Below are 25,711 nucleotides of genomic sequence, written 5' to 3'. Positions count from 1 at the left end.
CAAGTCAAAGTGGTGACCAATTTAGCAGCACAATAGAAGAGAGAAAAGAAAGGGATATGGACAAAAGCGCACAAGAGAACAAATGAGCTCCCAGTTGGTCAAGGACAAAGAACTGACGAAAATGGAAATGCTGTTGAATGAATAAAAGAGGGCAGCGAGTACAATAAAGTGTGTTTTGTGTGTGTGTGTGTGAGACTGTAAATCAGAAACTAAAGTGAAAGGGTGCGGCAAGAAAATAAGGAGAGCTGGATATGCAATGTAAATACAAAATACACTAATTCCTGCCCAAATGTGACGGGCTTGTCTGTCAGCAGAACACTGTAGCACAAAATCACTTTCCGTAGGTCACAGTGCCACACAGAAACCTGTACTTAGATGTACTAAAAAAAGCAGTCACATATGAGCCACAATCAGGAGAGAAAAAATGTTCACTGGCAGATTGGAGGCAGGCGAGTACACGGTCCAAATTCACCCTCTTCAAGGAGCCTGGATCAAGTTTAGAGGCAACATTTTAAGTTCACTTCGTTAAGAGCCGATGAGCTTTTGAAAGTTGTATTGAGTTAGAGCTGCCAGTGGCTACTGGCCAGAGTTTGCCATTTAAAAACAGCTGTTCCTTTGAAATACTTTTGAATTCTGGCCAAGCTGCAATGATTTTCACCAAAGATGATTGCAGATGAGATCCGGAGATGTCAGACATGATTGCATTCTCGGTCTCTACAATATAAACAAGAAGAAATGAAGCATCGCCTCGCATTCCTTCCTGGGTTTGGCCACAGTGTATTTTGACTGATGTTTCCAGGTAACGAAACAAAATCCACACAGCGTGATTCAGTTTTCACTTCTTGGAACTAGATGTTGTTACCGAGTCGTCTATTTTTAACCATACTGAGAGAACAAACAAAAAATCCTTCAACGTCACAACTTCTTGGGGTAAAAAGCTTTGAGAAGAGCAGTGCCCGGTCAACTCTTCTACTCTGCTGTCTCTGATCATTTCACACATACTCCAATACAAAGAGACAGATATGGAGCAGGAGACATAGCCTCAGCCGTTCTTGAAAATGATTAGTGGATCCAACAAAAGAGAAAAAGGGATGAGGTCAAGAGTTTATGAAAAAGGACCAGATATCAGAGAACTCTTTGGGGAAGGAACAGGACTTTCTGTATGTTTTGTTCCCTGATACTGGGTGTTTGTGGGCTGCACTACAGAGGACTTTTACAAGCTTTAAAGCCCCCCCTCCAGTGTATTTTGGCTTTTCTATGATATTTCATGTTTTTTGTAGTCATTTCCTAACTAAGTTGATTAGCCACACTGTTTGCCAATTTTTTTTTGACGAATAACTTAATTTTGTGCTCGAAGTTAAAAAAAGAAGGTTGTTGCTAAAATGTGATATGACGTCTGACTATAGTAGAAGCTGCAGGTCAAAGGTCATCCTCCAAGCTGCAGGCGTTCTCATGATCGTTTGAGTCTGAGCAGCAAACTGATAAATCTGTTTATCTGTCAGTTTGTCTTTCTAGTTAGTTAACTGGTTAGGTTTAGTTAGTTAGCCCAACGTGTTGCATTAGCTAACTGAAGGGTTTCCTTTTATTGTTTAGTTTCCTCCACCTTAATTTAGTGTGTTTATTTTCACCATGGCATTTGTGTGTGCGGTGAACGGGTGCAATAAACACAGTGGATTACACAAAATCCCTGCGGCAGAATTAATACAACACACTGACTGTCTCTCTCACTCGCTCTCTTCTTTACCGTCTCCTCTTGCTGGAGATAAATTAAAGGAAAGCAGCCGATGCCGGACGTTTGCGGGCCTCTAACAGGTCCGAACGACGGGGAGCACAACTTTCAGCTCAAAAGAAAACCATAGAAAAGTCCTGTTAGAGAAATAAATGAATCACAGTGCAGCCCGGTGCGGTGTCGGTGCTGGAGCTGAGTAGAGAGCAGCGGGTGCTGGTGGACGGTACACCTCCAAAACATCCCAAAACTGCATTTCAAACGGCGGACCTCAGTAACATGTCTAACCGTCCTCCGGTACACTGTGGGTGTTTCGGCTCTTCGGAGACGGTGAAGAAGAGAGCGGGTGAGAGAGAGTCGGCGTGTTGCGCTAATTCTGGTCTCATTTGTGGTCTGATAAACAGTAAATTCATCTAAATTGGGTTGAAAAATTATGTAATCATGGTAATGAATTACGTCTGTCTATCAACCACACCCCGATTCTCTGTTTGAGAGAGAACGTTAACCAAAACACAGGAAATGACACTGGCTGGAGGGGGGCAGTAATGATGTGCACATATACACACATAAAACCCTTTGATGATGGTGACACATCCCATTTGCTTTATGGTAACTCTTTCAATCCCTATTGAAAAAGTGTCTTACCTTAACTTGAGACTGGCTCTGCAAACAACCCAGTAAAAGATACAATTCTAGACCTAAAACCCACATCCACCTTGGAAAACATATTGTCTCTCAGTTTGTTTACTAGTATGTTTACTGGAAGTCTCGATCTCTGCTTGTACGATATTGATGTAAAAGTATTTTCCGCCCACTAACATAAAGATGAGAGTTATACTAGACAGTGATGAGGTTGATCATAAGCACATCCCTGCTTTCTCTCCTGGATGTGGTTCACAGGATACTGTCAAGCCACAACGAGAAGATCCACATTGGAACACACATAAATGGATGCAGAGGAAACTGTTTTTAGTCAAACGTTGTCTACACAAACCAATTTAAACGGAGTTCACAACGCACTGAATGTTCTTCACAATAGGTGCTACAACGCACTGAGCCTTTGTCTGACTCTCCGTGCATCATCATGTATTCCCCAAAACTCCATCTCTTTTCTTCTCTTCCCCGAGCCCCTTGTTGGGCCCTGGGTCTGTTCCAAACCCAGACCGGACGACCCACTTTTAGGCCTGGTCAGGAAGAGGCACTCTATAGGGGGGCAACAGACCTAGAAGAGCCCACGCTGTGCCAGACTTAACAGAGCGCTGATGAGACCTGACAGGGCAGCTACCAAGGCAGAGAGTCCTTAAATGATGTTTGTGTACTTCCACTGGTCTTTCCCTCCCTATAAGCATGGAGTCAATGGAGAAAGGGCTCTTATTTTGAAGTTTAATGAGGTGTACTTGGAGGAATTCAACTAAAAGGATAACACAACCCCTAACAGTACTACACTGTTCTGTACAATGTTCTTACACTTTAAAGCAGCAGTGGGTAGAAATGGAGCAAATATGATTAAAAAAAAGTTATTTTTATAAAACGGTCACTATATCCTGACAGTAGTGCATGAGACAGGTAATCTGAAAAATATCATGTTCCCCTGTGTCCTACGGTGCTCCTAACGGCATCTGCAAGATTTCACAGACCGGAGGAAAACAACCAGTCAGAGCTGATCTGGAGTCTGCCGTCCAGCTGCCGTCTATGAGAGCCGTCTGTCAATCACTCGCAAACTCCGACCAAACAGTCAAACTAGGCAGCGCTGATCAAATATGAATCAATATTCTGTTACTGTAATGCCTATTTCTCTCCTCAAATGTTCTCAGAAACATCTTGTAGTGTACTGTTTAGCTGTGAAATGAGAAGGTTTGTGACCCGGCAGCCATGTTGAGATCTGTTGAGGAAATACCAAGCACCGCTCTCCAGCCGGAGCACAGCCAATAGGAACGCTCTCTCTCTGAAATGACCTGTGATTGGTCAAAATCTCCCGTCACAGGCTAGATTTTTTAAAGCCTGAAAACAGAGCCATGAGTAGGTGCAGAAGTCTAGTTTTCTCTCAGAACACTTGAATTACAATATGTTGAAAGGTTATTATGGAATTTTTGCCCAATGATGCAAAAAATATACTGCCTACTGCAGGTTTAATCATCAAAATGTTGTATTCTATTGTATCAGTTTTAATGTTATGAGTCTTATTTTTACTGTTTTTTTTCCATTTCTCAGTAAAAATCCCTCAGGGAGTGATTTTACATTTGCTGCAGTGTCAAACACCAAAGCCTCAAAGAGTTGGCACTTGTTGAAGCTGATGATTTACTCACATGGCGGCTGTTTTTGGTGTGGAGTCCAAATCATGAAGACACCTGTAATCCTCAGCGCAGGCACAGATCAGTCGTAATGTCCTAACTGTAACAAAACATAGCAGAAGCAATAAATACAAACCATGTAAAACCCCAGTCCAAGGAAACAAATTTACAATATGCAGATACAGACAAAAAAATGATGGTCTGCAGCTGAGCAATGTAGAAAAATGGCTAGCTGTAATTAAAAACACTACTACAAAATGAACTGGTTCCAAATGACGGAGGAAAGGACTGGATTGATTGAGGTAATCTGTTCAATCAAATATCAAATGAATCATTTGCTCTCTGCCCACACCAACCAATGATCCATGTTTTTTCAATAAATGGCAAATTAAAGCAGTCAGAGGTCCATGGAATGGATGCACCAGATGTGATGGCTAATGTTTTTAAAATGTTGTATACAAAGCAGCCACCGCCACGAAGAAAAGAACACCAAAGACAGAAACGTTTTTATCAGCAATCCAAGGAAGGGGTTGACACTGACTTAGGGATCAGAATTGGTTTAGTTGACAAAACTGAAAATATGGTTGCCATTTTTAGTAATCTTAAATTTTGAGTAATTAAGATACTATGCAGTTATACGTCAGCTTAACCCTCTTAACCAGCTTAACCTGAATGAAAATGGGTTCTATGGGTACCCATGAGTCTTCCTTTTACAGACATGCCCACTTTATGATAATCACATGCAGTTTGTGGCAAAAAACATGCAGTTTTTTTAATGCAGTATAAATGCGCTATTTTCGCTTATTCTAAAATGGTGTGTTTGAATATTTCTGCATACTGGGGTCCCTATACTGTCTTAGAATTGCATAAATTGGGTATGTCCTTGACCTCATTGTATAAAATGACCTGTTGTGTCGTTTCCACATGCGTCTCCAGTGACCACTCTTGATCAGATCTCACTTCCCCGCTCTATATGCAAATAAACACGTAGTAAACACACGGCTAATACAGCAGACGTTGTGACGTAATATTACAGGAATGTCAGTAGTAATATCCTACATGTTCGCGAATTTGGGTACATTTTATTAACAGGTTAGTAACATCAAAATAAAAGGTTATTGTACTGGCGATCCCCGGGGACCTCCGCGCCGCCGGCACCGCTGCCTTTGCAAGACAACAGCAGGTACAGAGCTTCAGAGAGCCGGGGAGGAGAGAGAGGGCGAGCGGGCGGTATGACCTCCGTTCAAAGCACTGGAACAAAAACACAGACACATCTCCTACAATATGATAATAATGCACTTCCTGTGCCTTGTCTGATATTCTGTAGATATGTAGCCTATAGATAAGATATATTTTAATAAAATACAGTTGTACCGACAGGATACAGTAGAGCACAGAGGCTGTTTCCATGCTGCAAGGCTGACAAGCGCTCACGTCTGTCTGTTTATTCACATGAGGAGCGCAGTGAGACCCAACGGATCCCAGCGGGACGTCAGTTGAGTAGGCAGTTGTTAATGTGGCCCAGGACACATTCACTACACACTGCTAAAAGAACGTGGCCATATGTGGCCCAGACCACCTCTGAATGTGGTCTGAAAGATCCGATCTCAATGTGTCTTGAGTGTACTTAGAGCTGTCCACTTGTGATCGGCTCACTGAGGACGCATGTTAATACCAGGTCTGAACAGAGCCTCAAACGACACAATCTGACTCACCAATACATTCCAACTTCCTCTGTGGACAGCAGTCTTTGATGAGTAGCTTAAGCTCCTGAACAGCAGACTCGTAGGGGTAGGAACCCTGCAGTGCGCCAGGGTCTTGGGGAAACAGTTTCAAGGGAACACCAACATCTGCAGGTGAAACCTCCCCGTACAGCTTCATACTTGTCTCAAAGGCCTGCTCCCTTTCCTTGTGGACCCTCCTGAGAAAGAAAGACACAAGGTTACCAGACTGAAAAGCCAGACAGGGAAAACATTTCAACGATGGACGTTTGTAAGTGAGGAACCGTACCAGGCATTTAGGAAGAAGAATGGTATTTGTGATGAACTTACAGTGACTGACTAGGCCTATTAATTTTGAAGAATTTCATGGGTGCAGAGGAGTCGAGCATTCCACATTTTATTTTTTGGCAAGATGAAAAAGCATCCGTAGCAATTTGATCGGATCTGATTTTAAAAAAAAGAAGAAAAAGATATCTTCTACATTTACACGTTACATCACATCTGTCTACATGCGTTACATCAACGCACATATTTGGGTCTATATCTCTGTACATTGCGTATTATTTTTATACTTTGTACTGGGAACCTTTGCACATTCCTTGGACAATTTGGCACATTCCTGCACAAAACCACCACTTCTAAAAACTGCACAGCTCTTCCATTTTTAATTTAGATATGTTTTCAGATTTTATTGTATTTTCTTCTATTCTATATTTATGCGTCTTGATTTGTGTCTTGAATACTTGATTTTATTCTTAATTTTGATTTCTCTTACTGTTTGTATTTCGTGCACCAATTCATCATAGCAAATTCTGTGTATGTGAAAACTTACTTGGCAATAAATTGGACTCTGAATGGAAGCTGGGAAGAGGCTGACATACTTGGAGTAGCACTGCCACATGCTGGTCATGACCCATACTGTATTTCTAGCAAACAGTTCATGACAACCCTAAATATTTGCTTTAAATGCAGTATAAAAAAAAAGAAACCTTAGTAATACTAAATGCCTGAAGCCTCTGACGTCCTCCAAGTCCACCATGAATATGTTAGTGCTGTCATCATAACACACACTTAATTTGAATTTATTTGAACACATCCCACATCCTGTAGATTCATTTCCAATCTATCAGCAGCCACTGGTGTGAGCTCATTTCTTAATTCTTGTAACCAGCTGTGACAGCGACCCTGGTATTGTTTTCACCTTGTGAGCCTGTGTTTGATCATCACGGCAAAAGGTGGTCCAGGAGACACCGACTGTAGCGTGAACTACCAGCTCATTGACTGCAGTTTACTTTTGCTGCTGGATCCTGGAAATACACTGCCAAAACTACATGGATGCTGGATAACGTTACAACCAAATGAGCATGAGCGCATAGCCTACAGGAACAGTGCCACTCTGCCATTGCAACTCAAAGTTTTTGCCATACTAACTCATAACTTCACCGCTGGCAAAACACCTCCACTCATTAAATCCATGCTCTACTTTATTACCTCCGCCTAGGAAGGAGGTTATGTTTTCACCGGCGTTGGTTTGTTTGTTGGTTGGATGATTACTCCAAAAGTCCACGATGGATTTGAATGAAATGTTTTGGAGGGGTGGGGTTTGGCACAATGAACAATCTATTCGATTTTGTTTGCAATCCGGATCATGATCCATCTTCGGGACTTTTTTTCAATAACTCCGCTCAGCCTGTGCATTAACACCACAGGCTTCAAGACATGCGCAGTGTAACTGATGATGCGTTCATGACGCGTCACCCAGCCTCTTTCCTTCAGAAAGAGAGAGACAGAGAGAGAGCGGGGGGTGGAGGGAGGGGGGGTACAACTGTAGAATCTGCGTTTTTTCACATTAAACTCTGTGAAATTACAGTTGAGTTCGACCAAAGCCCACTTGCTGATTGTTGGAAAGAGTAACGACGACGGTTTAGGTGAGTTTTATTTTGTTTCTGTCCAGTTTGAATGAAGTGTTTTATGATGGTCCGCTACAAACAGCTGATCTCAACATAAACAAAAATACACGTGGATGATGGTGCAAGCTGAAAGGAGAGGGGGGCGGAGGTCTGCGCTCTCCGAGTGCCATTCTAGTAATTCAATTCAATTCAATTTATTTTTATGAAGCGTCAAATCATAACAGAAGTCATCTCGAGACGGTTTTTATATAGAGCAGGTCTAAACCGCATTCTATAAATTAGAGACCCAAAAAGAGATCCCCCTTGAGCATTGCATTGTGATGGTAATGCGTTGTGGCAAGGAAAAACTCTCCGTTTAGCGGGTAGAAACCTCGAGCAGAACCGGGCTCTGGGTGGGCCCAACCGGTCGAGGCAGATGGCCTCGACCGGTTGGGTTTTGAGAGAGAGAGAGAGACGGAGAAAGAGAGAGACAGAAAGAGAGAGAGAGAGAGAGAGAGAGAGAGAGAGAGAGAGAGAGAGAGAGAGAGAGAGAGAGAGAGAGAGAGAGAGAAAGACCGCAGTGGTTATGTCAAAGCAAGCGACTAATATGCCTATTTGGAAATTAATACCTGCGCTAAGTGTATTTCAACGATTTTGCAGCTAGTACTACTTGGGTGTGTTTTTCCCATAGAAATAGAATAGGAGTAGAACAGACATACACAAAAATATGAAGACATGTTTTAGGTCACAAGGATTTAAGCTGCAGTACCTGAAAAGGGCAACCAGGGCGCTCCACAGCGGTGTGAAGAAGGCTTCCTCTATGCTGGCGAGGCACAGGTCTTTAGAGTTGGCGGTGTTTAGACACTCAAAGGATAGCAAACACAGTGACAGAAGTCGATCTGAAACATAAAGAAACAACTTTTACATTTGATCGGTTAAAATGCAAAATTCAGCCTTTAACATTTTCAACAGCAACAGGATATTGTTGCTGAAAATCAACATAGTAAGACATTTTCTAAGCATGCAAACACAAACCGTCCTCTATCATCGAGCTCACCAATTGCAATATGAATGTCTTTGACAACGGCCTTCAGGTGTTCCGTCAGCGCTCTCATTTCCAGCTCCTGAATGCTTCCATCGTCCTGCTCCGACTGCATCGAGGGATCACTGGTCAGCTCTGAATCCGAGCCAGGGTCGTCTGTGCTGCCGTGGAGCGGGGCCCAGTCCAACTGGGTCAGGAACTGCTCCAGGTCCTCAAACGAGTTTTCCCGATCCACCGTCATCTGTGCGTGAGGCTCCTCCCCTTCCTCGTCGTCGTAGTTGGAGTGGAGGTCGTGAGAGAGTGAGGGGGAGAGCGACGAGCCCGTGCTGAAGTTCAGGCCACCATCGCTACCGCCTCTGGTTGGCCTAGTCGGGGTCTCTGTATGATCAATAACATTTTCACATAAGCACATGTAATAATGCTAACGTAGCACTCATTAGTGATTTGATCTATAGCTACGCGTGGCTACAGCATGGCTCCTTTGCTATTACTTGTGCATTTACAATAGTATCATGAATCCTAGCCATGTGAAAAGACAACAGGCACTTATATACAAATGACGATTTTGAGATTGGTTGGAAATTACTGAGTATGGTCCGATCTAGGTTTGTTTTTTTGATCAGAGGTTGGATAACAGCATGCTTGAAGGAAGAACCGTTTAGCGGTATCTTCAGTTTAACGAGAAGATACCGAGATAGATGTTGAACTCCCTTCGTAGTACAGGCCTCTGGTCAAAATCTCATCATTCTTTTAAAAAACAACAGAAAGCTCCAACGCTGTCCTCAATCAGGAGGTTGATAGTGAAAGAGATGAGCATTATAGTGATGATCAGACCAATCAAAGGATGGTGATGACGATGATGAGGAGGATGATCAGGCAGTAAGAGTTGCTGATCTGTGTGTGTGATCTGGCTTTATGGCTTTTATATTCTCTAAATAAATATGCATTGTGGATATTTCCCTTTATGTGAATCTATGCCCCTTAAAATGTTTGGGTGAAGCAGACAAGATTTAGCTTTTTCAAGAAAAGTGGCAACACTGTAGAAGCTAGTGTACGAGTGAGTGAATAAGTGAGTGTCATTTTCAATAACCATAACAGTACAAATAATTGACATGGAAATCACTCAATAAATAATATACAGTATTTACCTTAATAGTGGGAGATTACTGAGCTACAAAAACTGATTAAGTGAAAACTGCATCATTGTTTTCTTTTTTCATGGGGAAGGACCCCCGTGCTCTAATTGTATATTCACTTGACATCCGAACGGAAACAGCGGTAATAACTACATTTCAGTCATGGTACAATCTACTGGCAGGTCAACCCACCTCACAACACCTGGCTCTGGCCCTACCTGGATGAAGCAGGCTGTGAATGCTGCGAGACGGCCTCAGTGGCAGGGCAGGACTGTGGGGGAGGCCTTTACTGATGATGGGATAGAGCATGTTGTAAACCCGGTACTGATGTTTCCTCAGCAGCTTCACCACCGGGTGGTCAGACCGGCTGAGGACACAAGTTAGTCACAATGTGCAAATATTAGTCAATCCTCATTTGGCCTGAAAATGTTGAATGTTACAATTAGCGTGATGACAGGGTGATGACAGCATTCCAGAGCTACTGTATGCAAATTCCAATCAGATGTATAGTAAGAGACAACAATTAGGGCAATTTAGGGGATATAGGTTGATGTTTTTTCCCCATTTATATATAATTGATAGCTTATTATAATATATTGTAAATCATAACAATTTCCAGTCCTCTTCATATACAGAGGGGAAGTACCGCCCCCTTCCGGTGGACCACCATGGGACGATATTCAACAGCGAGAGACAAATATTTTTTTGATCCCATTTGAATTGTGCCATGAATCACACATATGATGTTTGATGCAAGTCAAGAAAGTCTCGGTTCGTCATAGTATCATTTACACGGTCATTCAGAGTGTGAATGGTTGTCTGTCTCTCTGTGTCAGTCCTGTGGTAGTCTGGCGACCTGTCCAGGGCGTACCCCGCCTTCACCCAATGTCAGCTGGGATCGGCTCCCGCGACCCCGGAGGGAATAAGCGGTTACGGATAATGAATGAATGAATTACGCTTAACAAAGTTAAATCTTACTTACTTACATTTAAATCAAAGCGTTACTGATGTTACAGAGTTGCCCGCCATATCTGTTATGAACATTGTCTTCACTACAGCATTGCATTGTGGGTTATTTATGCCTCCGTAGTGTCCAGCGTTGCATACTGTAATATTTCACCGGAAGTAGTATGTAATTCGCGTACTACTGGTTTCCTACTAAGGTTTCGAACATATTAAAATATCTCACATTCTGTTTTAGCGTACTGAATATCATGTTAGTGTGGAATTTCTGACGCAACCATAGTGCACTGTTTAGCTGTATTATGAGAAAGTGTGCTCCGGCTGGTGGGCGGTGTTTGGTATTTCCTCAGCAGATCTCAACATGGTTGCCGGGTCACAAACGTTCTCATTTTACAGCTAAATAGTACACTACAAGATGATTCTGAAAACATCTGAGGAGAGAAAAAGGCATTACAGTAACAGAATATTGATTAATTTATTAATTTGTTTTATAAAAATAACTTTTTTTTAAAATCATATTTGCTCCATTTCTACCCACTGCAGCTTTAAGCACAAATATAACCGTAAACTCCATTTAAAATGCTCATGTTGCAGTCAGTTACCTGAGCAGGTAGGAGACTAGACCTGACACTAATGTGACATCATCAGGATTCGTCCTCATGTTGGCTTTCCACAGTTTGGGCCAATCCTAAAGTGACAAAAAAATAAATAAATAAATGACTTGTTGGCAACTATATCTATAATTTCATACAATGCTGATTAGTGGATTCATTTTAAACCAACCGATTAAATTGTTCAATACCAAATTTGACAGTTGTTTTCTCCAGTTGTGCAAGAACAGAATTTATTAGAAGCACATAAGCATAGAGCTGTTCGCCTTTTTTCATATAAACATATACTGAATACTCCAGGTCCAGGCATCACTTTGTGCTCTGGTAACTTCTAATGGCATCTTCCATTAGTTTTGACATTTTATGGGATTTACATTGCAAACTTACATGGTCTTGCTCATATTCCAGTACATTGGTATAGAGAATACGCTGCTCTTGTTCGTCTGCAGTCATTGCCCCAGATGCTGCAAATCTCCTGTAATGACAAACACACATTTACAGTATGTACAGTACATCCATACTTGCTGGCACACTGAATTTGCCAAACTTGGAAGCATCACCCTCATAAATGTATGAATATATCAAGAGTCACTGATGGGTTTTTTTGCCTTCAGTGAGGACCCACAGTATGAAACCTGCACCTTTGTGGATTGATTTAGTGTAGAAAGACAATTTATCTCAAATTACATCAATACGTGGGTTAATTTGAATATATGTTTTTAATAAATTGGTTATAAGTCATACAGTATGTTTACTGCTTTGACCGCTGAACTATATACACAAATAACAGAGGAAGGACATGCTGATTTATTTCACACATCTGTGTTGATGCAAAATTAAATGCCACATACAGTACATGTCCTATACCATCATATCTCACTTCCCATCCAACTTAAGTCGTTGTTACAATACCGATCATAATTTGAAGATGTCAGAGTTTTCCCTCTCTCCGGGTGTGTGTTTTTTGGTGAAATACCAAAAGAGACTGTAAACCATCTTTAAAATTGTGTGGCTCTAAATGATTTCCAAAACTGACTTAACCCTTTCCAAGAATTTATTGAGTGCTTTCCCCTCAGATAACAACACAAACAGATAATAACACGGGGTCTGTAGGGGACACTAAGAGGGTGTAAGCACATCAATTTAATTTCAAAGTTTAAGAGACGCTGGGAGGAACTAATTTGAGACAGGCTTTTGAGGAAAAATTAGAGGAAAAGAACCTGATAATTCTGTATGATCTTTTATAGATTGAATATAACTACAGCATTTGCAATATTTGTAGAATTATACATCTCAACTGGTTAAAGAATAAAGGCAGAAGCTAAAAACAAACTTATGTTTTAACCTAATTCAGTGTGTTTGTTTGAAAATTGTGATGTACCTGTTGGCCTCTTCCTGTAGCCTTAGTCTTCTCTCCTCCATCTTTCGCTGGAGCTAATGTCACAGCAAACATTAAGGAAACCTCCAAACATCATAGTCTTCACATGGATCAGCTATAAGCAGGGTCTGAAATTAGCACCCGCCACATGCGGGTAAATTGTTGGCAGTGGTGGGTCAAATTGTCAGGCCATCCGCCACTTTGGCAGGCAGGGAAAACCCTGGGGATGGGAATAGAACCGGTCCCTAGCTGTCTGACTCCTTGGCATCTCATGCCTCCGGGAATATCGAGTCCTCTGTATTGATGTTTTCCGACAGTTACGCATGCACAATCATGTTCATGTTCATCATGTTTCAGTTTGTTTTGGACTAGAGCCACGGCGGAGAGAAAAAAAAACGCTCAAAAGCGTGGCGTTACTACTACTAAACCTGAGGGGACGCACCCTATTTTGTCCCTGATAATGCTTCACTGTGAACAACAAATCTATATTGAAATCAGCAGGAGGAGAGTTAGTAACGTTAGTCACGGAGATGCCGTTGAGTTACATTAAAGATACGTTCAAGCTCTGTTCAGTAAAAATGACTGCTGGGTTAAGGTAAATTATAACGTTATCATGATGTGTTCAAATGTAATCTTGTAAAATTTTGCTTTTTGGCGAGGAACTTGAATAAATCCAGATGTTTGAAGGAGATGTTTTCACATCAATATAAAATAGATAAATTATTAAAGAGGAAATTATGACCTGTTTTAACTTCCTAACACTAGCTCTAAACAGCTTATAATACCTCTTTTAAACTACCAATGTCAAGATAAATATATTAAATAGCAAATTTTTAATAATCATAATCATGTTAATTGTGTTTTTATGCAAATAACCAGAATAGATGACAATAACAACGTACAGTACAGTACTGTGTACAGTATCCTCCCTCCCCCCTGAAAATAGGGCTCCCCCAGAAGCTACGGTGTAATTCGAACTCTGGAATTTACCATGTAAATAATGTTTTCTATGTAAAATATATCAAACATTGAATGACACCAGATCTCAAATGTTCAATGTTTCAAAAGTGGCAGAAAAAAAAAAATACTTGACTGCCACAGTGGCAGGAAGTGAAAAAAGTTAATTTCAGACCCTGCCTTTAAGTGAGGATACCTTTGAGTTAAAGGACCAGCAAGCATAAACATTCCATTCTGTAAATATCAATATTTCACAGCCAGATATGATCATTTACAATCGTTATTGCAAGCTGATCACTGGGTCATCACCTGTTTAATGTTTGCTATATGCCCAATTCTCCACACAGCTCACCACTCTGATTAACAGGACTTGGAAAGCTGGGAAAATGTTATCGATTAGGACAAATCAAGTCAAAAACGATATGTGAATAATGCATCACACGTTGCCTTAAAGAAAAACATTTAGATTTGTAAAGCTAGCCTTCACCGGTCCAGCAACAAAGACAGAGACTTAGTGAGAACAAGGCTGACATTAGAAGGATACAGCATCCTGCCTGGCTTTGGCTATGATGAGGTTCTCCATCATCTGTCGCTGGAGAGAGAGCGTCTGCGTTGGAGAAGAGGAGAGGAAATTACTTTAAATACATGCAAAATATGACCAAGGAAATTATTACGTAAAGTTTGAAGTGTGAATTGTTATGCTTAGAAACTATCTTATGGCCAATTTCTGAATATTACCAGGGGAAACAAGAAGTCAGGCAGTTAACACCAACATACTGAGGTAAAAGTGAAAGAAGTGAAATGTGAAGCCACTAAGTCATGGCCCATCTCAATTCCCATCAGGAAATGTACACAATCTATTAACAAAGTTAGTAAATTATGTCACTGAAAAAGAACCACCACCATGTTACAACCTGCACAGCAACATGGACAGGGACAACACACGGTCCAGAAGCCTAAATTATACTGTCAGCCATTACTACAAGACTGCATTAAACCTGCAGTAGGCACAATATTTTTGGCATCATTGGGCAAAAAATCCATAATAAACTTTCAGCATATTGTAATTCAAGTGTTCTGAGAGAAAACTAGACTTCTGCACCTCCTCATGACTCTGTTTTCAGGCTTTAGAAAATCTAGTCAGTGACGGGAGACTTTGACCAATCACAGGTCATTTCAGAGAGAAAGCGTTCCTATTGGTTGTTCATTCAACAGACGCAGCTGTCAATCACTCACAAACTCCAATCAAACGGTCAAACTAGGCAGCACTGATCATATATGAGTCAATATTCTGTTACTGTAATGCCTATTTCTCGCCTCACATGTTTTCAAAATCATCTTGTAGTGTACTGTTTAGCTGTAAAATGAGAAAGTGTGCTCCAGCTAGTGAGCGGTGCTTGGTATTTCCTCAACTGATCTCAACATGGCTGCCGGGTCACAAACTTTCTCATTTTACAGCTAAACAGTACACTACAAGATGTTTCTGAAAACATTTGAGGAGAGAAATAGGCATTACAGTAATAGAATATTGATTCATTCAGTCTTGTGAAGGGCTCATTGCATGGGTGGAAAAAAGTACAAAATGCAAGTCTCCCTCAAAAATAATCCAAGACACACTGTAGTGTTTGAACAAAATTAAAATGCCTTTATTTTACATGGCAATAATTGTTTAAAATGACCAACGCGTTGCGACCAACATAGGTCTTCATCAGGGTCACTGTGAGCATTCAGCAGTAGCTTGCACACCTATATTGTGTATACTAATCAGTAGAGTGGGAGGGTGGTTCTCTATCCATCAATGAGCAAGCCTAGGCTCCACCCATGCAATGAGCGCTTCACAAGACTGAATGAGCCCAATACACCCGAAAGATCCAAAGAGCACCTGTATGTGATTACCACAGAGACCCAGCAGCGCTTCTACTCCACCGTCTTCAGACTATTGATTCATATTTGATCAGAGCTGCCTGGTTTGACCGTCTGGTCAGAGTTTGATAGTGATTGACAGCCGTCTCTCATAGATGGCAGCTGGACGGCAGACTCCAGATCAGCTCTGACTGCTTGTTTTCCTTGATTTTTTTCAGATTACCTGTCTCATGTACTACTGTCAGGATATAGTGACCGTTTATGACCGTTGTTGTTGTTGTTGTTGTTGTTGTTGTTGTTGTTGTTGTTGTTGTTGTTGTTGTTGTCTCGAGTTATTGTTGCCACTTCCTTTTCTGGCTAGAGTGATTCTAGTTCACTGGCTTGTCCTTTGCTCTATCAGATGTTTATGTGTGTTTTGTTTTTGTTTTTTCTGCACTATTTGTAGGTTGCTTGTACTGCACTATTTGTTTTCATGTTGTCCACTTGTATCGCACTTTAACTTAAAAAGTAATTGAAAAAAAATAAAAAATCATAAATCATATTTGCTCCAAGCCTCCCCACTGTTGCTTTAAGTCTATAGTGATGTCTGCTACAGTAGTTTGCATCACCATGAACGTTTCCAAACTTCCAGATAACACACATAAAGGTTAGTGTGAATGCAACACATGTCATGTACTGCTGTTCATCCCTTGGTGACCGTTCAGAGTCACTAAATCCACTTCAACAGGCTAAGCCTCCTCCAGTCTGTGCTTTTACTTCTGCTTATATGAAAACATGCATGTTGCGTTACAGCTCGTGTCACTGATGGATGCTGGCGTTGACGTTTCTCCTCTACAGAGTGACTTTTAGTATTTTAAAGGTCTTGGTTGTGACGTTAGCTGCTAACTTTACCTTTAAATACGTCTTTAGTTTCCTCCAGGAAGCTCGGAGCTCCACCTGACGCCGCCGAAACATTTTACGTATCTGAATGACAAGTTAACATTAATGTAAAAACCTCCAACACAACACAGAGCTGATATTGGAATAAAATAGGTCTTACAAAATGTCTAACGTTCAGAATTAAATGTCTCTCGCTTACCATCTTGTTTTCTGACTGGAGGTAGTTTTCACCAGAGATGAATAGGAGGAGCAGAGCAAGTTGAGCTTTTTAACTGAGACGTTATCTAAGCTGAGATAACTCTGTCCAGAGATCTGTACACAGCCCTCCTTCACGCTACTCATTCAGCATCAACCACATGTGTCAAGCTGTCTGACGTAGATAACAGACCGGAAGTACTACGAGAAATACAAAATAAAAGCACACACGACGTCGCTATTGCGAAACATGCATCACATCTAGGTTTAAAGCAGCAGTGGGTAGAAATGGAGCAAATATGATTAAAAACAGTTATTTTTCTAAAACGGTCCCTATATCCTGACAGTAGTGCATGAGACAGGTAATCTGAAAAAAATCATGTTCCTTCGTGTTCTGTGTCCTCCATTGCTCCCAGTGGCATCTGCAAGATTTCACAGACCGGAGGAAAACAAGCAGTCAGAGCTGATCTGGAGTCTGCCGTCCAGCTCAAGCCCCCAGGAAGAGCGCCGGTCGTTGATGCCAATTTCCGTAGCGGCCAAACCATGGATGTATTAAGAGAACTGGATACAGCGTTGGAGGCGGGGCCCCGTTCATTCCTATGAAAGTTGCTCAGTGGCGCATGAAGACAAAACGGCTCGACTTCCACCTGGAAAAGTACCCGGATCTTGGGTACATGGAACATGCACAGTAGCGTCCGCTCGGTCACGGGGTCCTAACGTTACCTCGTCGTCACAGCTTGCGCTGTTGTCACAGTCTGGGTCTAATTCACATGAACGGAGGAGGGAAAATAACTTGTGTTTTACAACTTTTAGGACCTAATGATGTAAATAAGGGCTATTAGAGTGTTCATACTGGGAAGTTGATTCACCTCAAAAAAAATTATCCGCTGATTTTCAGACGTCTCTCTCCCAATGTAAGTCTATGGGACAAAGTATTTTTGGGCCCAATGGCATCACGTGACGGACACGGACGTTGTAGTTCCGCCGTTTGGCCACTACGAAAGTTGGGATTAACGACCGGCGCTCTTCCCGGGGGCTTGGGCCAAACGGTGGTACTACAACTTCCGTGTCCGTCAACGCTGTATCCAGTTGTCTTTATACATCCATGGTCCAGCTTGCAATAAATCGTAATATCGAATCACAATACTTGTAGAATCGCAATACTTAAAAATCGCAATACATATCGAATCGGCTCCCAAGTATCGTGATAGTATCGAATCGGGAGGTAGGTGAATCAACACACACATACCAAAGACGTCTTCTGGTAGGCCTGACCAGGTGTGAGCCTTGCCAGACGAGCTTCAAAATTGACTTTCAACTTCTGGTTCACACGTGCTGCTTCTTCGATGGGTGTCAGCTCCCTGCAGCATACACACACACACACACACACACAAACACAACATACAAACATGCAATATGTCACTTAAGGGGGTGTGTCAAAGGCAAATAAAACAATCTGTCTTTACACCTGTCAGCATGACAGTGTCATTATCTTTAGCCGTTCAGATACTTGCTTTCACTGCTGAATATTTCAAATCAACATGGCTGGCATTCTCATAAAAAGCTCCTACAACCACCAGCAACATTCACATACTGTATGGCAACGACAAGATTCTGTAAATCAAATGTGATATTTTTTGACAGATTACAATTAAGACTCAAAAATTATTCCGAGGCATAAAGAGAACTGAGTGTGAAGAAGGCAGTGAGAGGGAGCAGCTAGCCTTTGTATTTCCAACCAAAGGTCTAAAATTTAGATAAATGAATTTAAGAGTCATCAATGAGTGTAATAATGGTAAATGGTAATTGTACTTATATATAGCGCTTTTCTAGTCTTCTGACCACTCAAAGCGCTTTGCACTACATGTCAGCATTCACCCAGTCACACACACATTCATACACTGATGGCAGAGGCTACCATGCAAGGTGCCAACCTGCCCATCATGATCTAACCTAAAAACTCATTCACACACTGATGGCTCAGCCTTCGGGAGCTATTTGGGGTTCAGTATCTTGCTCAAGGACACTTTGACATGTGGACTGGAGGAGCCGGGGATCGAACTGCCGACCTTCCAATTGGTGGGCGACCCACTCTACCTCTGAGGCCCTGTTCAGACCTGGTATCAACATGCGTCCTAACTCCTGAGTGATCCAAACACAAGTGGACAGCTTCCAGTGCGTCTGTTCACACCTGGCATTAGAATGCCACTTGTGATCCGATCTCACTTCCCCGCTCTATATGCAACTAAACACGTAGTAAACACATGGCTAATACAGCAGACGTTGTGACGTGACATTACGTGAATGTCATAAGTAATATCCCACATATTCGTGGATTTGGCTGCATTTTATTAAAATAAAAAATAAAAGGTTATTGTACCGGCAATTATTATTGTCTCCGACAGTATGATAATAATGCACTTCCTGTGCCTAGTCTGATAGTCAGTAGATATGTAGCCTATAGATAAGGTATATTCTAATAAAATACAGTTGTACCGACAGAATACAGTAGAGCACAGAAGCCCTTTCCATGCTGCGAGGCAGACAAGTTCACGCCTGCCTGTTTATTCACCTGAGGAGAGCAGATCCCAGCGGGACGTTAGTCGAGTAGGCGGTCTTTAATGTGGCCCAGGACACATTCACTACACACTGCTAAAAGAACGTGGCCATATGTGGCTCAGACCACCTCTGAATGTGGTCTGAAAGATCCGATCTCAATGCGTCCTCAATGCGTCTTGAATGCATTCACACCTGTACTTTAAGCTGTCCACTTTTGATTGGATCACTGAGGACGCATGTTAATACCAGGTCTGAACAGGGCCAGAGACACAGCCGCCGAATCTGTTTGCTATTTTGACCTGGTTGGTCAGATCAAAACATTGTGCTCTAAATGGAAACTTGAAGTAACTGGTTCTTGGAAAACTCTGTTATCCCTGGTATCTCTGTGTTGCTTACTTCAGATGATATCTGTCATTGAATGGAGCAATATTTGCCCTCCTTGATAAAAAACAAACAAAAAAAAACGGCCCCTACTTTTTGCTTGTGTCCTGTGACTCCACTGTTTGTAGTCTCTGGAAGACTTCAGGAGGCAGAAAAGGGGAGAGCTTCCTGCTACCATCTGACAACACCCTGCGGTGACCGGTCTTTGTTGGGCTGGTTGCTTTACGCCCTGCGTCGACAGGAGTATCAGATGGAGAGACTGTGCGAGCAGAGGTGAAACAGACAGACAAAAAGTGGCGATTGGCTCAAAGAACAAAATCATGTGGCTGTATGATTTGCGACCCCTGGGGTAGGTTCCAAGTTAGCAGTGACTGAACGGTATGTTAATAAAAGAAATGGAAGTATTCACCAGTGTTTGCAGCAACAGCGGCTGGGAGGACAGCAGTCTGATGGAGCTCTGACTGGCCAGGTGAACAGGAAAAGGAAGCAGAGATGGAGGCAGAAAGGTCAGGGGGGTTAGCTCTCTTCCCTATAAATGACTTGGCTCGCTCCAGACACTGCTCAGCAAGCCTCAACATCCGCTCCACCTCCATCGCCACCGTATCCCTCTCCTCTGAGGCTGGGACAGAAAGAAAGAGAAGACAGAGAAAGTTACTCCTGAATGATGTACTATACTATACTACTATACTGTATAAACAAATATGACATTTGAGATCTGATTCAATTTTGTGCTAACAATCTACTGTATTCGAGTTGATTAGTTCAAGTCTGGTTAGAAGATGAACTATGTCGGCAGGGTTCCGCTTGTCTGAACTGGTCTCATCCACCAATCCATTGACTGATATACTGTATGTTCAAACCTCATAGGCTTTTCTCTTGGTCTATTAATCTCTTATCAGCCTCATGTTCCATGTGAACAAATTTGAATAGTTTAAATATCACAACTTGCAGGTCAATTAAAGATACCCCCACCCTAAAATACAGCATATAACTGGTTATCTGCATAATTACAATATATCAGATGATCATTTGGCATGTGTGATTTCATTACAAATATATACAGTAAAAGCTGCAGTTGGCAGAAATGGAGCAAATATGATTAAAAAAGTTATTTTTATAAAACAGTCACTTTATCCTGACAGTAGTGCATGAGACAGGTAATCTGAAAACAATCATGTGCCTCTGTGTCCTCCGGGCATCTGCAAGATTTCACAAACTGGAGGAAAACAACCAGTCAGAGCTGATCTGGAGTCTGCCGTCCAGCTGCCGTCTCTGAGAGCCGGCTGTCAGTCACTCGCGAACTCCGACCAAACGGTCAAACTAGGCAGCCCTGATCAAATATGAATCAATATTCTGTTACTGTAATAACTATTTCTCTCCTCAAATGTTCTCAGAAACATCTTGTAGTGTACTGTTTAGCTGTAAAATGAGAAAGTTTGTGACCCGGCAGCCATGTTGAGATCTGCTGAGGAAATACCAAGCACTGCTCTCCAGCCGGAGCACAGCCAATAGGAACGCTCTCTCTCTCTGAAATGACCTGTGATTGGTCAAAGTCTCCTGTCACAGGCTAGATTTGTTAAAGTCTGAAACAGAGCCATGAGGAGGTTCAGAGGTCTAGTTTTCTCTCAGAGCACTTGAATTACAATAAGCTGAAGGGTTATTATGGAATTTTTGCACAATAATGCCAAAACATTTCTGCCTACTGCAGCTTTAAGTTGCTCCTTTCTTCCCCTTTATTCTCTCCCCCCCCCCTCCCCCCCCCCCCCCCACACTCCCCCTTTTTTTACTCTATGTACTTTTAATATGTATGTATATACCATACACTTATGTACACCTAGCTAAAACTAACACAGACTAATACAGCCCCGCCATAAATTCTACTTTTCTGAAAGTTATAATCAATTTTGGTTGAATTGTTGATTCAACTATATGATCATTTTGGAGGCTGCAGTTTGTGGTGCTGTTGAATTGTATTGCATTTTACTGAAAGGTGTTTCTATTATTTTGTGCACCCCATTTATATCAATGAGAGTAAGCCAAATAACATAAAACACCTCTCTGTATGATCCAATACAGTTCAACGGCACCACAAATTACATCCTCCAAAATCCAAATCATAAAGTTTGATCAACAACTCTTTAACAGTTTCATAAAAAAAAAAACTGTGTGTATCTATGAATATGCTAGCATATACAGTGTTCATGTATATTTGGGTAAAGTCATCTTAACTGAATCAAAAAGTCAGCGAGATAATTCAGCAGAATGACCCACGTTTAGCAGTATATTTTCATCAAGGTTCAAGGTGAACATACTACTGTGTGCCTGTTTGAAAAGTATTATAATGTTGCAGTTCCTATTGGTTGCCACTAGGGGTTGGTAGAGAGCTGAGAAGTCTTGACGCAGGTTTAATACCACTAATAATCTCTATTGCATTTGCAGCATCTTTCTAACTCAATCAAATGTGAAATGTGAATCAGCGCCATTGAAAAGGGGTCCAAGCTACTTATCCAATGAAAGGGCCCATGTAAGCTATAACTTATAGCAGTGATCTATAAACAAAAGGCCCATTTCACAGTCTCTACAAATGATAGTCCTTACAGTATAAACTCACAATTAAGCAGGTTATGGGCCCTCAAAAGTGAGTTTTTTTTATTAATCTGAAATGTTGCGTGTATTTAAGTCCCATTGGATAATTCAGTACAGTATGCAAAAGTGATTATATCCTCTTAAACCCTAGGGTGCTGGAAGGTGTGGTTCGTCTAGACAGACATACCAAAAATAAATCAAGAATAGCTCCACAACTACCAGGTCTATATGCATGATCTTGGTCTCTATGGATAGGTAAGACCTCAGGGAATTCATCCCCCATAACATTGTGTCTGTTACTATGCCTGAGTAAATTGTGATGAACCAAAGGAAAGATTTACATTTTTATCCTGACCTAAAATGTTTTCTAGATTAGACAGTGAATAACACCATTATACGAATGATGCCATGCACAGAGATGCCACTGAATTCATTCAGCAACTCCTTGACTACAACTGTGCCAAAGCAGATATAAATAACACAAAGTACATAGATTCTATAAAGGTTTTAGTAAAGATAGGACCAGGAGGACTCTCCATTTGGCCTCTTGGATACCCAAAGTGTGCCAAATGGGTTTTCTACCTCTTGAAAGGGAATCTGGCTCTAAAATACTACTGATATCCACTACAGGAGGCTATGTGCACACAATGGAGCCTTTGGCCATGACATGTACCCTGTGCATCATCACATTCTACCATTGTGCACAGTATAAAATCAATAAAAAACAACTAAATTGTATAATTTTGACTCCAAATGGAGTAGTTTTATTATAATAATGAAAAATTGTCATGTAAAACTTAGATATTAACAAATAAGATCAACAACAATGTAAATAAGATAACAAAAAATAATCCTGAGTCAAAAGTATGTACATTCAATATAAAAACGGTCAAAAATATTATAAAGTAAAAATACAATTTCTTGTGCGTTGATTTTGTAACTAAAATATTGAAATAATTTTCATACAAACATTGTTTGGACAAAATCCACTTGGAGTGTTGTTTTAGTAGCGTTAAGGCCTCGTCTTTTAGAAACTATTCAGAATAAAGACCACCACAGCATTTTATGAAGTTTTTAAAGGCAGTGTTTTAACACAGCTCTGCTGAACCCGGTTCATCGGGTAAAAGAGGATATATACTAAAGAGAAAAAAATCATGAGATTAGATATTTATCATAATATATAGTAAAGCATCTCAATATATATCGTTATCATCAGTCTACTCAGATCTTACTTTGTGACCCAGCTTCCTCCAAAAGTGTCTGCGATATGTAGTTGATCGTCCGGAGGTATTCACAGTAAGCTTCCTGTAGAAAGACCATAAGCATGTCATATTTTATTATTATTGTGGTATAGAGTAAACAACATAATAATAATAGCTACTGCCAATGAGACATGGCAATAGTAACAAGTCAGAATTAAAAAATAGCATTAGCCAGTAATAAAGGATGCAGCACCAAATGAGATTTTCATGCAATGCATTAATCAGTTTAGGTGTAGTTTGTATAATGACAACGGTTCGTCAATGTCATGTTTATCAAAAAGTTGTCGGGACACTTATCAGCAAAGAAAATACATTTGACAAAACAGATTTTTACAGAGGCATAATGGTCTCTGTTTAATTTGGTTCCCAACCCAGAAGTATAATAAAATGTCAAAGTTTAGAATTGGCTGATTGTTATTTCCACAATGTTCTTTAACCTTATGGTAGTGTGATAACATTTTTGTGTTGTGTTGCTTGTTGAATTGTCTCAATGCCAGATTTTCTAAAACACACTCTGATGATTATGTCTGGCCATTTCAACATTTATTTCCTACATTTTACAAGTTAATTCAACACCAGATCTAATTTTACTGACTAGTCAGTCACTCTTCTCTCAGGTACCAGTTATGACTTTACTGTTCTTGCAAGTTCTTCCAGTTCTTCATGTATAGATCTGCATTTACGAATTTACTTGACTAGTTTCAAGTTTCAAGTTTATTTGTCATATGCATTTAAAAGTACAGTGTACAGTGAAATGCAATGAAATGCATTTTACCCTGGCTCTCTCTCAGCCCTTAAAATCTATAAATAGTGCAGTTGATAAATACTACAATAAATAAGATATTACCTGAGAATAAAATTAAAATCAGCCTAAAAACATCCAGAAAACAATCCACAGCTCTGCATTCATTTAGTGCTACTGTTCAGTAGTCTGACTGCCTGCCTGGGGGTAAAAACTGTCTCTGAGGCAAGAGGTCTGAGCTCTAATGCTCTGTAGGCGCTTTCCTGAAGGGAGATAAGTGCAGTGAGTGGTGTAAATGTCCTGTAACAGTGGTCATGGTGATCCAATCATTTTAGATGCTGTTTTCACTGTCCTTATCAGGAGTTTGTGGTCATATGATGTATGTTGCCAAACCACACCAGTATGCATCCAGTTAAGATGCTTTCTGTTGTGGACTGGTTGAAGTTGATGAGGGTTTTACACTTACCACTTTACAGCAACTCACCCTATTATATCTGACAGAATTTAGGGAAGTTATATGTATCTGTCTGTATTCTTACTAGCTGTACAAATCTATAGTGATCTAACACTATTATAGTCTGAAATATGTTTTATTATTAAGTTTTAGTATTAAAACTGCGCTCGTGCTTTTGGAATAACCAAAGCTTTCTAAAATGATATTAGTGATATTAACTACAAGAATAGTGAGTAGTCAGTTAAAAAGGTAAAGTTATAAGTGTACAGGTTTAATGATAAGTGAAATTTGTACAATAAACTTAAAAAAACAAATGAAAAGCCTTTGAAAGCCTGTTGTTGTTGTTGAGCTGTGACCCAGCAGTGTGTGTGTGACAGGTTAGCGGATAGCTAGCCCTGACCCAGCAGCAAGGCCTATTGAAGGAGGATAGGACATGGATCATGCGGTATGGACTACGACACATGCGCAGTGTAAGACGAGTGCAGACCAGATTCTATTGCGCATGTGTGGTACCCCGAAGATATGGCGCGTAGATGACGCGTGTCCCAGCCTCCTTCTATAGGCCTTGAGCAGTGAGTGACAGGTTAGCGGTTAGCTAGCTAACGGTCCCGCCCCGCCCCCTGCCCGCCGTCTGTTTACATCACCACACTCTGTCTCCTTTCCTCTCATCCTGCTGTCACACCGTGGAGAAACTCTACCTGGTGTTTGTTCTCTCCGTCCAGCTGTATCGCTACTTTTGCCATTTTCATAGCGTGTTGAAGGGGCTTAGCCCCACTGTCAGCTGAAGCCATCTCCTCTTCTTCTTTCCTCTTTTCCTCCTCCTTCTTCTTTGTCGCCACTCATGGTAGATTGTAAACACATCTAAAGGTGTATACTGCCTCCTACTGTACGGGACTGGCAGAGTCAATGCACTTACTCTTCTGAATACTGTTATTAAAGCTTCAGTAGGCAGTATATTTTTGGCATTATTGGGCAGAAATTCCATAATAACCTTTCAGCATATTGTAATTCAAGTGTTCTGAGAGAAAACTAGACTTCTGCACCTCCTCATGGCTCTGTTTTTAGGCTTTAGAAAA

At 41.1% G+C, this 25,711-nt stretch overlaps 1 protein-coding gene across 2 annotated transcripts in view; it reads right to left on the bottom strand.

Annotated features, from left to right (window-relative positions):
- vps9d1 (VPS9 domain containing 1) overlaps nucleotides 1-25,468 on the bottom strand; it is a 34,493-nt gene extending 9,025 nt beyond the window's left edge. The window contains exons 1-14 of one of the 2 annotated variants that reach the window (XM_074631701.1): nucleotides 25,334-25,468; nucleotides 23,410-23,482; nucleotides 20,001-20,210; nucleotides 19,685-19,850; nucleotides 17,901-18,012; nucleotides 14,259-14,321; nucleotides 12,761-12,813; nucleotides 11,767-11,854; nucleotides 11,371-11,456; nucleotides 10,024-10,172; nucleotides 8,685-9,047; nucleotides 8,397-8,526; nucleotides 5,733-5,938; nucleotides 4,033-4,117 (exon numbers count right to left, since the gene is read on the bottom strand). In XM_074631701.1, the coding sequence (XP_074487802.1) occupies nucleotides 4,033-4,117; nucleotides 5,733-5,938; nucleotides 8,397-8,526; nucleotides 8,685-9,047; nucleotides 10,024-10,172; nucleotides 11,371-11,456; nucleotides 11,767-11,854; nucleotides 12,761-12,813; nucleotides 14,259-14,321; nucleotides 17,901-18,012; nucleotides 19,685-19,850; nucleotides 20,001-20,210; nucleotides 23,410-23,482; nucleotides 25,334-25,426 (1,877 nt within the window). In that variant the 5' untranslated portion in view covers nucleotides 25,427-25,468. Of the gene's footprint in view, nucleotides 1-4,032; nucleotides 4,118-5,732; nucleotides 5,939-8,396; nucleotides 8,527-8,684; nucleotides 9,048-10,023; nucleotides 10,173-11,370; nucleotides 11,457-11,766; nucleotides 11,855-12,760; nucleotides 12,814-14,258; nucleotides 14,322-17,900; nucleotides 18,013-19,684; nucleotides 19,851-20,000; nucleotides 20,211-23,409; nucleotides 23,483-24,286; nucleotides 24,669-25,333 lie in introns of those variants that run through there. The other variant, XM_074631700.1, reaches the window with a different exon arrangement.
- Nucleotides 25,469-25,711: the final 243 nt, after the last annotated feature.

Source organism: Sebastes fasciatus, chromosome 4 (assembly GCF_043250625.1).
Source record: "Sebastes fasciatus isolate fSebFas1 chromosome 4, fSebFas1.pri, whole genome shotgun sequence".
Lineage (NCBI taxonomy): Eukaryota > Metazoa > Chordata > Actinopteri > Perciformes > Sebastidae > Sebastes > Sebastes fasciatus.
This window is presented reverse-complemented; position numbering and strand designations above follow the sequence as displayed.